Below are 12789 nucleotides of genomic sequence, written 5' to 3' on the forward strand. Positions count from 1 at the left end.
TCTAAGAATTGCCATAATTTGGTAAGAATTAAAAAAATAATTCTAAGATTAAAAATACCACCAAATGGCACAAAGGAGAAACTTTTTTCCTCCTAGTTTCCACTGGTCTGTGTAGGGCTAACTACACTGGGGGCATGCCCTGCACCTCCTTGAAACGTTGGATGCAGGACCAAGCACAGAGCCCTTTGAAGAGGCGCAGCCAGCCCTGCAGAGTAAGAAGCATTTGTTTCCAGGGCAGTATCCTCGAGGAGGATGTTTATTAATGTGCTTCTCTGAGTGACAGAAATAAATTTTAAGCTGAGAATGAAAGGGAAGAGGCTGCAGTATCCTATACTGATCGCCAGTTTTGTTGCCATCAATGGGAGTTTCGCAAGAGACTGATGGAGCCAGGATTAGACCTTTGATGTGTTTGCTCCTGGTATTAGTTCCCTCTGGCTCTATCAAATCAGGCTGATCTAAAAGTTAAGAGGGAAACATGGGAAAAGACCTAGCAAGTGGTGTTAAAGCTAGCCACATGCTTAGCACATCTTTATCCTTAGCAGCAACCCCGGGACTGGGGCTAGACCTCCTCTACTAAGCAGCAACTTCGTGGTTGCATGACTAGATGGATGATGTGGAAAGTGTTTTCCTAATAACGGGGGCAACTAGCAATCGTGCAGAATTTCTCGAAAGAGGAAGGATGTTTTAAGCTAATTCTAACTTGGCTAATTTCCCCTTGAGCCCTCAATTCCACGTAAATGTTCAACCACAGGCACTATCCCAATCACCTAATAGCCTAATTCTTGTGCCCAATGGTGTGTTCCGTTGATTCTTGAGCATGGTCTGGCTCTGTACAGGCTCTAGACTATCCATCGTTATAGTCCTTGCCTTGGGCTTTTCCCAAACCTGCTTGATTTGTGAGATAAAGTGTGAAATACTATTACTGCAATGGCAGGATTTTGTTGGAGTCTCAAAAAAAGATAACAAAAAGGGCATGGGGTGAGCCAGTTGTTTTCTTGATTTTAGGACAAACTGTAGAAAAAGTAAAAACACAATTAACATGAGGGTTTCTTAAGCTAGCCTAGAGGTGAATAATAATTTAATATCTTACTGTAAGATCTTAATACCTGTTTCCCTGTTCAGTGGATGCTCTATCCCACATTGCCCTCTAGTGAGGACATTGCAGAGCAAATAATGCCTTCCACTTGCAGCCACCAGGATATGAAATGTGGTATTTTAATAACTGAAGACACGACTTGTTTCTGAAGTGGTAGTTTGCTATGCTATGCAAATAGCGTGAGGAGGGGCAGTATTCACCTGTCACGGGTGCCGGTGCGTGTACCTGCACTGGCCGCAGCTTTCTTGGTGTTTTTTTGTGTGAACTAACTGCCTGTGCAAGCATCTCCCTGCTGCTGAGGGATCATTAGCCAAAGGTCCCTGCTCTCTTGTGCTTTGGAAAAAGGGGAAGATACTCCCTGGGGGTTTTTTGGTGAAGTATGAACTTTTTCCACGTTCTTTGTCTTACCCTTTGCTCCATGAAACACACTTCAGTTCTGTGGTTTCGCCTGTATACACACGGTCTGACAACCCTGACTGTGGTTTGGAGCTCATCACGGGACAAACTTCTGACCCTCTTCAACCCAACATAGGTACATCCAAAGGTGTTGCTTAGAGGGTTAGAACTGGTCCTTGTCCTTCTGCCTGCTTAGCCGCGTGAGCCTGCATCGGTGCCAAATGACAATTCTGGTGTGTTCCCAGTTCTCCAGAGCTGTTAAACACTTACAGAAAATCATCAACCAGCAATAGGTTAAAAAAAAAAAAAAAAAAAAAAAAAAAAAAAAAAAAAAAAAAAAAAAAAAAAAAAAAAAAAAAAAAAAAAAAAAAAAAAAAAAAAAAAAAAAAAAAAAAAAAAAAAAAAAAAAAAAAAAAAAAAAAAAAAAAAAAAAAAAAAAAAAAAAAAAAAAAAAAAAAAAAAAAAAAAAAAAAAAAAAAAAAAAAAAAAAAAAAAAAAAAAAAAAAAAAAAAAAAAAAAAAAAAAAAAAAAAAAAAAAAAAAAAAAAAAAAAAAAAAAAAAAAAAAAAAAAAAAAAAAAAAAAAAAAAAAAAAAAAAAAAAAAAAAAAAAAAAAAAAAAAAAGGGAAACAAATATCTGCTGCCTGTGGAGAGCAGGTCATGCCTGGTTCATCTTGTCCTCAAGGTCTTAAACCAGCCCTGCGGTGCCCAGAGCTGCCCTCTCCTGGGTTGTGGGTGCCCTGAATCAGCTGTCGGCCATGCAGTCCTTTTGCTTGCACACACAGGTCCCATCAGGGCAATGGCACAGCAGGTCAGCAGCTCCCTTGGCTCCTTGGTGCCTGTGGGAACCTGTCGCAGCCTGGGGTGCTTTGGTGCCCACAGCAACCTTCCCTCGGGGGAGTCATTCCTGCGGATGTGAACCCTCGGGCAGCTCTGGAGGAGCAGGTTTCTCTGGGTGCTGGGTACCAGCATCTTGGCTGAGGATCTGAGACTGGGAAAGAGGAGCTGCTCAGGTCTGCCTGGATTTTCCTTCCCCTTTACTCCTTCTAGGGTAGGGAAGTAAGAGCAGAGCAATGTTCCGAGTCCTGCTGAAATCCAAGGACTCCTCACCCAAAATGTGGGCTCCGTTTGTCACTGCCCCAGGCACTGCTCCAACCAATATGAGGCCCAGTGTGTCCTTACGTGCTTGACCATAATTACATAGAAATTCATAATTAATATTCAGTCATCAAAGATTAACCTGGTCTTTGATTGCCGGCTTGTTCATCAGAGTAATAGCCATGGCCCTTCCTCTGCTAGATGCTGTCGGTTTAAACTCTTTGACTAAAAACTTAACAGTTTTAGAACAGTTTGTTCTAAAAGCTGTGACTTCCTATGCAAACAGCCAAAGGGTGCAACCTGATTGCGTGTATGGCAGATAACGTGGGTGAAGACAGCAACCCACCAACAGCACAATCCTCCCAGGGGCTGTAGGACCCCCAGTAACACAACCGTGATCATGTTTGGGGAGCCGGGGTGGGCTGCACCGTCACCCAGCCTGCTCCACATGGCACTTGTGGGATGAACGACAAGCACTAATGCCATCTAGCGACCAGAAAAAATGCGCTGTGGATATTTTATAAAACACCACTGGAAATTTTATAGCCCCAAGTGGGGCAGGCCTTGGGGCTGGGAAGAAGGGAGGTGGTGCTGGGTGTGCTGGGAAAAGAAATCTCTTTTCCCTGCTCTCCCGACCTGTCTCTTCCGTCATTTCACATCCCACGAAGTGCTTCTGCAGGTAAGCAGGGGCTGGGATCTCCCACGTGGGGCTTTATAGATCCTCGGGGGACCAAGGCAGGGGGAAAAGGAAAGGGGGCTTTCTAAGCAGCTCTGTTGATCGAGGAGCACGAATTCCCCAACTTACTGCTGGATCGTGGAGCACAAACCCAATGCCCGGGGACAAGGTGACTGCAGGAGGGGAGATGGCTTGCTCCACTACTGGCATGGACATCATGGGCAGAGACCCTGGGGACTAATTTAAGCTGGCAGCATGGGCTGCAGCGCGGTGCCCTTGCTGCAGCTTTGACCCTAGCTGAGGCGGGGCAAGGGATGGCAGCTTCTGCCACTGTCCTGACAGCAGTGACTTACTAAGGCAGCTCATATGACCTGACACTTTTTTTTCCTCTCGCCACCTTTGTTTCTCCCTTTTGCTTCTGTAGGTGATAGCCATGAAGGCATTAACGCACTGGGTTTCTGCACGAGTGGCTGGCTGGAGATGCTGTTGCTTTGTACCTAGTTATTAATCCAGCCAAGTCACAGTGCCACAAACCTGGAGGAATTAGTTTGTGCTCTGCATTTTAAAAAGGAAGGTGAAGTTATTTCTGACTTATTCTTATACCAGCTCTCGTGACTTACATATATACCAGTTTATTCTGCTTGGCTAAGCTGTCATTGGCAGGTGCAGTTTGCCTTGCACAGGGCTGGTGGTCTCCCAGGAATATTTTGCAACTCTGATCATTTGTCCAACTCCTGAGAAATGCACAGAGAGAGAACCTGGGAATTAAAAGTTTCCAGTTAAGGAACTTGAGGGCTGAGATAGCTGTGATGAAGTGCGTAACGAATGCACTGAGATGCTAGGCAGCACCCCCAGAGGGATTTGGAGAGAGGTGTGGGATGTACCCTGCTGCTGAAGGAGAGTGAACAAAGCACCCAGATGTAAGTAAGCTCCTTCATGGGACATTTCTGAAGTTCAGTGACACCAAGACTGGTGCCAGCAAAGGCTGGAACATCACTGGCCGAGGGTCCCAGAGAGCTGCCCCCCTCACTGGGCACATGGGTCCATCAGCAATGCTCTGCCCCAGAGGGAACAAGCAGGCGCTTGTTCTGCTCCATGCTGCTCAGACTTGCCCCTGCTTCCTTCAGAAAGCCATTTACAAGGGTCCTTGGGGACGTTTTGTTGTTTTTCTATCCCAAATGTGAAGGTACCAAATACGTTCCTATTGTCTAATTTACAAATGTTTTGTGTTATCTTGCTGCTTCTTTTCTGGATTATCCTTGTGTCCCCCTGCCTTTCTGCCCTGGATAATTGAGAGTTGGCGGTGTGCCTGTAGCGTTCCTGTTTCAGGGCCAAAATGGGAGTGAGAATAAATGCTTCTAAATATTGTATTGAAGCAAATAAGTAATTTACTCATAATAGCTCTTCGCCTGGCATTACACTGGCAATTTCATGCAGGTTTTGCAGAAGGAGCGAGCAGTTGTGAGAGGTTGGAAGAGCCGTGTGCCTTGGGGAATATTTGCCATGTGGGTATGATGGGGGGGTATGAGAAGGGCTTCACAGATTTGGAAGAGTGCTCCTACTTCTGTAAAGGGACTGTATCCAGCAGTCTGTGACAATGCTGCATTTCATAGATTTGCTGGCCCTAAATTCTGAAAATATCCCTGTCTACCAGGAATTTAGGTGGAGGTGGCAAAGGTAAAGACTTCCCTGTGGGGAGAAGGCAGGTCTGCTTTGCCTTGTGATTTTAGAGCAGCCAGCCAACCAAAACACAGTATACATCCACGCTGTCTTCTCAGCTCAATAGAAATCCTTCAGCATTATCACAGCTCCATCTGTTCTTTTTCCTGAAGAGATATGGAAAGCAAAAAGCATTTAGGGTGCTCTTTTGCCTGAAGCATTCAACACAGAGACATATCCCTATCTATTTGGCATCAGTAGGGCAATAGCACCTTGCAGGAGACAAGCAGAACAACTTGCAATGAATAACCTGAGACTAGTACTAATTTTCTCTTTTCTCTCTCCTTGTAGGGATCCTGTTTACGATGCTGGTATTTGGACCAGCCTGTGGATTTATCTTGGGCTCCTTCTGTACCAAAATCTATGTGGATGCTGTCTTCATTGACACAAGTAAGGAGAACTGGGTTTGGTTTCAAATGAAATATGCTAATGTTGTGTCAGCAGGACAAAAACATTGATGCTCATGAGCAGGAAACTGCTTTTCATTCCACCTTGAGTGTCTCTTGCATGTATGGGTCACTTTTAGAGGGGTTTCATGACCGGGATTCAAAAGTTTTCAACTCTATCCCCATAGATAACAGATTTGTAGTAGCTAAAATTTGTTCCCTTCCACGAGCTTTTCTACTGCGAGATGGGTTTCAGCCCAGCTCTTAGAGGACACGTCAAAATATCACTGTGGCAGGGCACACCAGCTACATGGACATAGTCTTGCCAGGGGAGCTGTGTCCAGAGCATGGGATGAAATCTGGAGAGCTGCCATCCCCAGGACCTGGGAGGACCGTCAAGGCTCTCTGATGGAGGCACACCAGTAAGACCCATGCCCGGCACCTTCTGCGACTGACTCTGTTTGGATGGACAGGTTCGGTCCCACAGCATTATTGCTTTTTCCCAAAGCAGTGCTACTTATTGCTCACCTGGGCTCTGCACTTGGGTTAAAGCAAATTGTTTGCAAATTGTCTTTTTGTTCATTAAGAAAAAAATCTGCAAATTCTTTTATTGCTACCTGCACTACGTGCTCTTTGCCATTAGAGGGCGATGTGTAACAGGCTGTTCTCCACTGCTCCCCAAGCCCTTTGGCTACAGACTGCAAAGCTTCATTCTTTTCTCTCAGTTGTTCAGACGCTTTTTCTACAGTTCTCAGCTCCATCTGATCTCACAGGCTCTCATGCTGCTGCAGGGGTGTTGTCCCCTTTGAAGGTGCATTCCAGTTCTATGATGTTGCAAATACACAGGATGCGTTTGGATGGAGTTGAACCTTGCAGGACTTGGAACAGAATTGTGCAAATCTGGAAGAGTGCTACTGCCTTTTCTTGGTCTCTCATGCACATGGCAGCTGAAGAAATCTAAATAAAATCGAACGAGCAGGAAAGAAGTATCTCTTTTGATGGCTGAGACTTTTAGCTGCAGCTTGGTCAAACACCACATGGCCCCTTTTCATTCCTTGGCTTTAGCAAAGATATGCCAAAGACTCGCTTGGTCCTGTAGGCAGAGGAGCTTGTCTGAACCCTGTTACATATTTGACCATTAAGTATAATTTACTCCAAAATAGGAATGTGCAGAAGAAGATATTTCTTCACAGGTGAAGCTGTGGAACTCCTCACCGTAGAGTGTTAAAAGTCTACAAATGGATTAAAAAACAATTGGACGAGTTTATAGAAGAAAAAATCAACATGACACCAAATGTAGCTTAGAAAGCCCCTGAGCCACAAACCACAAGAATAATATCAGGTATATGTTGACTTTATTCTTGTGGACTTTCTGGGCATCTGCAGCTGATTACCATCAGAGGCAAGATGCTGGCTTAGCTAAAAAGTTAATTTGATGTCATCTGGCCATTTTTAACGTAAGACATTGCTCCATATTTACAGCTCAAAAAGCCCCAGACAAATACAGAGCCATGGAGGAGAACGGTGGAGTGTTATCACTGAGAAGCCTGGAGGGGCTGTGGCTCAGCAGGTCATAGGGAGGGTATAGCGCTTTCCAGCTGCAGGTCCATCTGGCTTTGGCCATGGTCCATCGCTGTCATGTGAAGGCTGGGGCACGCATGGCCTCCATCTATTTTTGTATGGGAAAGAGTTTCCACATTGCAGCTGGCTCTGCCTTGCAGCTCGGGGCGGCACAAGGAGACCGAACTGCAGAGGGTTGAGCCCTGTCCTGCTCCCTGTTTCGGTCAGGAGGTGTGGGATGCCAGGACACGCTGCTGCGCTGCCCTCCGTACAGGACCTATTTTTGGAAGGGGATATGAAGAAGACCTTGGTTTATGTGGCTCTTCATGTAGCTGTGTTCCCAAGAACCTGAAAAAAATGCACTTCAGGCAGGAGGAAATAACAGCAGAAGAATCCAATCCCTCCAAAACATTATTTTTCAAACTTTATATATATTTGAGAGCTACATGTTATTTTCCCTAAGGAGAAAAGAGTTTCCTTCCATCTCTGCTTGAGAGACAACTTGATTGCCTCACTTGAGACAGATTTTTCAGAGTGGCGGTAACCAGACAGACATGATGAACGGAAGGAGCTTGTTATTCTAACCATGCAGACCCGGGTCTCCCCTGGGAGACAGCTCCGGCGCTGGGCACCCTCCACCAGCTTGCCAAGTGGCTGTGGCAGTGAGGTGGCTGTTAGGCACACAGTTTCTTCTCTCCAAACTGACTCGCCTTTTTCCTTATCTCCGCTGAGTGGTGGCCTACAGGATACTCTTGCCTCTTGCCTTGCTTTTCTTCATTTTCTGATGATTACTCTACCTTTCTGAGTGGCAGTGAGGTGGCTGTTAGGCACACAGTTTCTTCTCTCCTGCTGCTTATTTTTATTCCCCCAAACTGACTCCAGAGCCGCCTTTTTCCTTATCTCCGCTGAGTGGTGGCCTACAGGATACTCTTGCCTTTTACTTTGCTTTTCTTCATTTTCTGATGATTACTCTACCTTTCTGAGCCCATTTGATGCAGTTGGGTGGGTTTCTTTTCCAATATTTAGGACTGTTTCACCCTCCACACAGTCACAGGTGCCCATAAAGCCTAAATGCCCATCTCTCCTTTGCTGAAAAGGGCTGTGAATTCAAAGCAGGGAGAGCATTGACCTCCTGGGAAAAAAGGGTAAGCTGGGATGGAGATGCAATGTCCTTGTCTGTGCTGTTTCTTCTCCATGCAGGTCTTTGTGCCAGTAGGTATGTCAGCTGTGTGTGCACATTTGACATGCTGGGACAGTGATGTCCAAAACCTTGGTGCCAGCACGGGGCACACTGACTGGTATATGGCAGCTTCCTAGAGCTGGCAGAGCCAAAGACACTGGAGAGAAGCTCTGATTACAGGGTGTTGCAGAAGCTGGATGTACCATCTAGATAGACAAGGTGATAGGTTGCTCGTCCTAAGGTCCTCTTGGATGTGGAGGTCATTATGCACTGGTGGCTCACATGGTATGGGTGTGGGATGCACTGTGGGTCCCCATCTTGTGTCTGGGAGTCCCTCACCAGCCAACAAAGCCCCCAGCAACCATCTTGAGCCTACAGGATCATTAACACTGTCGTCTTCCCCTCCCCACGGCTGAGCCACTGACGTGTGTTTGTGCCCTTACAGGTAAGCTGGACATAACCCCGGACGACCCTCGGTGGATCGGTGCATGGTGGGGAGGCTTCCTGCTGTGTGGTGCCTTACTCTTCTTCTCGTCCCTGCCGATGTTCGGGTTCCCGCAGTCCTTGCCCCCGCGGCCGGAGCACACCGGGGAGAGCGAGCAGGCCATGCTGCCTGAGAGGGACTACGAGAGACCCAAGCCAAGCAACGGGGTCCTGCGGCACGCGCTGGACGGGGAGAGCAGCACGACCTGCTTCCAGCAGCTCCGAGGTGAGACACTGGCTCTTGTCACATTTTCTGTGAGCGTCAGCAACAGCTTAACAGCTGGTTGGATTTATAATTGGTCTCTGATTTGGGCTATCTACCTCTACTCCCAAAAAAATCCCCAAAAAACCTCAGTATCCTGAAGTTTCAGTCCCTAGCCTCTAATTATCTCCGGCATTGTCCTCATTTTAAAGAGAGACTTTGTTCCACTTGAAAGGTTTGGGATTTTTTTAAACTACAAAGCTTCAGAAATGCACAATAGTCCTGTAGAGGTGATAAAAAAATGAAGGGGAACACAGTTGCCAAAGCAATTTGTGAACTCTTCAGTCTACTGTCCTGCTCCCCTCTGCCTCCCAAAACAGAGAGCAAGCCAGCAAGGGCAGTTAAAAGAAATTGGGAGCTCCTGGCATCTGAGCTGCAGCTTAGTGCAATCCCAGATACAAAGCAATGAGTGCTGGGCACCACCGCAGCTCTTAAACTGGGATGGGGAAGAGGTAAATACCAGCCCAGAATAGCAGCAAAGTGGCAGGGCAGAGCATGGCTTGTAGCAAATTAGAGTAGAAAACCCCATGTCGTGTCCTGCAGTGATGGAAATGGACCTCGCTCTAATTAAGGTCAGCTAAGGATCCGGCATTTTGTGGGAGAGTGTGGGCAGATATCCTTTCTATAGGCTGCACTGGAAAATCCTTCATCTAAGAGGGTGGTTCTGTAGTACTGGTGGTTGCTTCCCACTCTCTGGCACTGTGGCAGAGTGGGTTTCATTACTGCCTAATACATTTTGATAAATGACGACAAAATCACTTACTCCTTGTGCAGTTACCTTAACTGGGAATTGAATATGGTGTGGGTGGGAAGGAAAAAGAGACTTTGGGGAAAAAAGTGTTTTCTTAAATATAAAAATGCCTTGAATAGTTGATGTGGTTGTTCATTAAAGGGAGGTCAAAGATGTGAAATTTTGACCTGATGAGAAAATTCAAAAGAAAGGTAAAGGGATAAATTGTTTGAAAATTTGTCAGTAAAATTAATTTCTTCATCCTTTCATCCTTGTTGCAAGGATTTTCTCAAGTTTGAGGAATGGGCTTTTCCCGTGGTATGTCCATCTGGATAGTTCTGTGGCTTTTGTTGTGGACTCATCAGAGCGTCTGCTTCTGGCCACTGAGTTTTTGGAATGGGCACTGGAAATTTTTGCAGGTTTTCATATAGAAAAATGAAAGAATACGGCATGTCCCGGCTGCATGGAGGGGCAGCAGTTCTGCCTAAGGATGGTGCTGAGCAAGCTTGAGTTTCTTGCACACAGGGAGGCCATGGGGGTGTTCCTAGAACATCTATTGCTCATTGAAGTAGAGAAATTGAACTGCCACATCCCTATGCTTCAAAGTATTGATTACATCAGGAGGCACCACAGTCTTCCACGTTAGCTTTCTCATTGCAGGTAACCCCATTTCGGATCAGTCAGTATTCCAGAAGTCTGTCTGTAGATGGACTTTGAAATACAATTTACATCACATCAAATAAGACAGGGAATGACCTTTTTAGTTATGCCTTTGAGGCTGTCACAGACGACACAGTGTTGGTAGCTGACATCTCCTCTCAAGTCCCTTGCCGCTATTGTCACAGTCGGAACGTGGTCAAGAGTCGTGTTTGCTAAAGTGCCCGCCTGGAGGAGATGTTCAGACACGTACCACAAGGGAAGGCAAATGTGCCTTGCTCATTTCCGATGAGTAGTGTTTAAGGTGGTGGGTTGAATCTTGCTGTGTATATACATTATTCTGCCAGCAGCTGCAAAATATCTATGCATTCCTGTGTGGCAGGACCTTGTATACTTAATCTATTTGTTGATTGTATAAAGTTTCCTTTGGGGGAAGTTAGACTGTTTAGCATTTTTCCTAGGATAAAAAGGACTGGTAATTATATACAGAGATTAAAAATATATATGTGCATGCATAGTCATGTCTTCTGTCCTGCTATGGGCTTTGGGGTTTCCATGTATTTGTGAGGCTGAACAGCAGAGTATGTACCTGTACATGTGGGGCTGGGGGTAGAAATGCTCATTTGGGGTTTGTGTGGCCATAACTCTGACTCCTTTTTAGCAAGTGTTGTCTCTGCAGCTGGGTCCTGGGCAGGTGTGTGCCGGCTGTAAGTCCATGTCTGCATGGAGGTGTGGATTGTCCATCTCTTGTGCACAGTGTGGGGAGGAAGAGTTGTTTCTCTGAACTGATTGTGCGAACACACTGTGTATCAACAGTGCATCCTTAGAGGCTGAGCTGAGTCTCCTTTTTGGCTATTGAAGGGGTTTGATTCTTTTTTGGTTTATTTTATTTTTTTCAAGCCTTGCAGTGACTGCCGCAAGTGATTGGACATGGCAGGAGAGGAAGCGGGGCGGTGTCAGTTGGAGACATGCTCCCAGCTGGGTCACGGCTGTCAGCTAGCGACATGGCATGGCTGGCACGTGGGAGGATGCTCGAGACACTGCAAGATCTGCTGAAAGACAGTGAGATGCAGGGCTGGGTGAGATTCCTTGGCTTTCTCTGGCCTTAGCACGCAGAAAAGCTAGGACTAATATAAAAGCAACCTGCTCAAAGTGTCGAAAAGTCCTTTACGTCTCTGTTGAGGTCTAAACAGGAGGGAGGGCCCAGCTTTTGGGAAGCCATGGCACCTCTTCCTGTGGGGTATTTTCATGCCGGGAAAAGAAGCATCCTTAAGAGGAGCTTCAAACTTGAAACGAAAACCGTGCCTTTGAATGGCACGAGGTGAAGAGGCAATCAAAGGCAGCATAGGCGGCGGGTGGCTGCCATGGCAGCTCTGCACAGGGGCATGGCAGCTCAGGCAAGAAAGCTTTGGGGCAGTCCTGGGAGATGCTTACCGTTGCTAAACTGGTGTATGAATGCTGCACCGCTTTACCTGATTAGTATTTCAGTTAAGCAATGCAAATCCATTTGGGAGCACAGGGAAGTGAAGGATTAATAGCAGGGAGAGGATGGATAAATGCTGCCATTGCTCTTTGCTTTCGGCTGGCAGCCTGGCAGGGCTGTTCCAGTCCTGCGCTCTCTGTATGGTCTGTGAAAGCACTTCAGGCATGGGCTGAGGCAGTCCTTGCTGTCCTGAGGGCACAGCTTTGCTTTCCTACGTCTGGTCTGCCTTGGGGACCTCTCTGCTGTTCGGGGCCAGAGACGATGCTCGGCTGTGTCAGGGCACCTGTGCCCTCTGCTCGTGTCTGTCCGGCATCTGCCCTCTCACTCGGTGTTAACATGCTGCCTCTAACCTACCGCATGCTCCAGGACGTGCTTGGAAATATTTTGTTAAAATCTTTTTTTTTTTCATACAGAAATGTCACTTCTACTGAATTCAGTGGTCAGTGCAGATGAAACTTGGTTTCAAAATGCTTCTTTGGCTTTATCTTTAACACCCCTGAAACATTCTGCTCTAAATGTATTTTGTTTTGCAATGGTTTAAACCAGAAATTCATTACATTCTGCCTGTCTGTCTAGTGAGAGAAATTAAAAACCTGAAAGGATTGAAATTGATATGGAATCCTTCAGGTTTGGAGAGAGAAGCTCATTCACAAGGAATTAAAAGAAAACTCACTGTGGAATTAAATGAGTTTCAAAACTGCAAATTCCCTAGATTTGGAAACATTTTGGTTTCTGTCCAGCTTCATTTCCAAGAGCGTAGGAGAGCCGGGATGTACAGCTGACAGCTGTCTTGTCTTCTGTTCGGTTCCTTCCTGCTCTGTGTACCAATCTGCTGAATACCTAGAGAGTGAGCTGCTCTGAATCCTGGATTTCTCTCCCTAGAAGTGCTCTCTGGCAACAGACACATAGCACTGGGCCAGAAGCTCCCAGCTGTGCAGGGGGGTCCCGGGCCATGGAGAGCCTGTAGTCCTCAGTGGGAGTTCATAGAATTGAGTGGGTTTAATGGCTAACACAAGTAGTTTTAAATTCATGACTCTTAATGAGTGATAGCGACAACCTTTTGGA

At 46.2% G+C, this 12789-nt stretch overlaps 1 protein-coding gene across 1 annotated transcript in view; it reads left to right on the forward strand.

The window, feature by feature from the left end:
- SLCO3A1 (solute carrier organic anion transporter family member 3A1) overlaps positions 1-12789 on the forward strand; it is a 126183-nt gene that overhangs the window by 92459 nt on the left and 20935 nt on the right. The window contains exons 3-4 of the mRNA XM_009276634.2: positions 5275-5373; positions 8555-8818. Coding sequence (XP_009274909.1) covers positions 5275-5373; positions 8555-8818 — 363 coding nt within the window. The remainder of the gene's footprint in view (positions 1-5274; positions 5374-8554; positions 8819-12789) is intronic.

Source organism: Aptenodytes forsteri, unplaced genomic scaffold, assembly GCF_000699145.1.
Source record: "Aptenodytes forsteri isolate BGI_AS27 unplaced genomic scaffold, ASM69914v1 Scaffold1, whole genome shotgun sequence".
NCBI lineage: Eukaryota > Metazoa > Chordata > Aves > Sphenisciformes > Spheniscidae > Aptenodytes > Aptenodytes forsteri.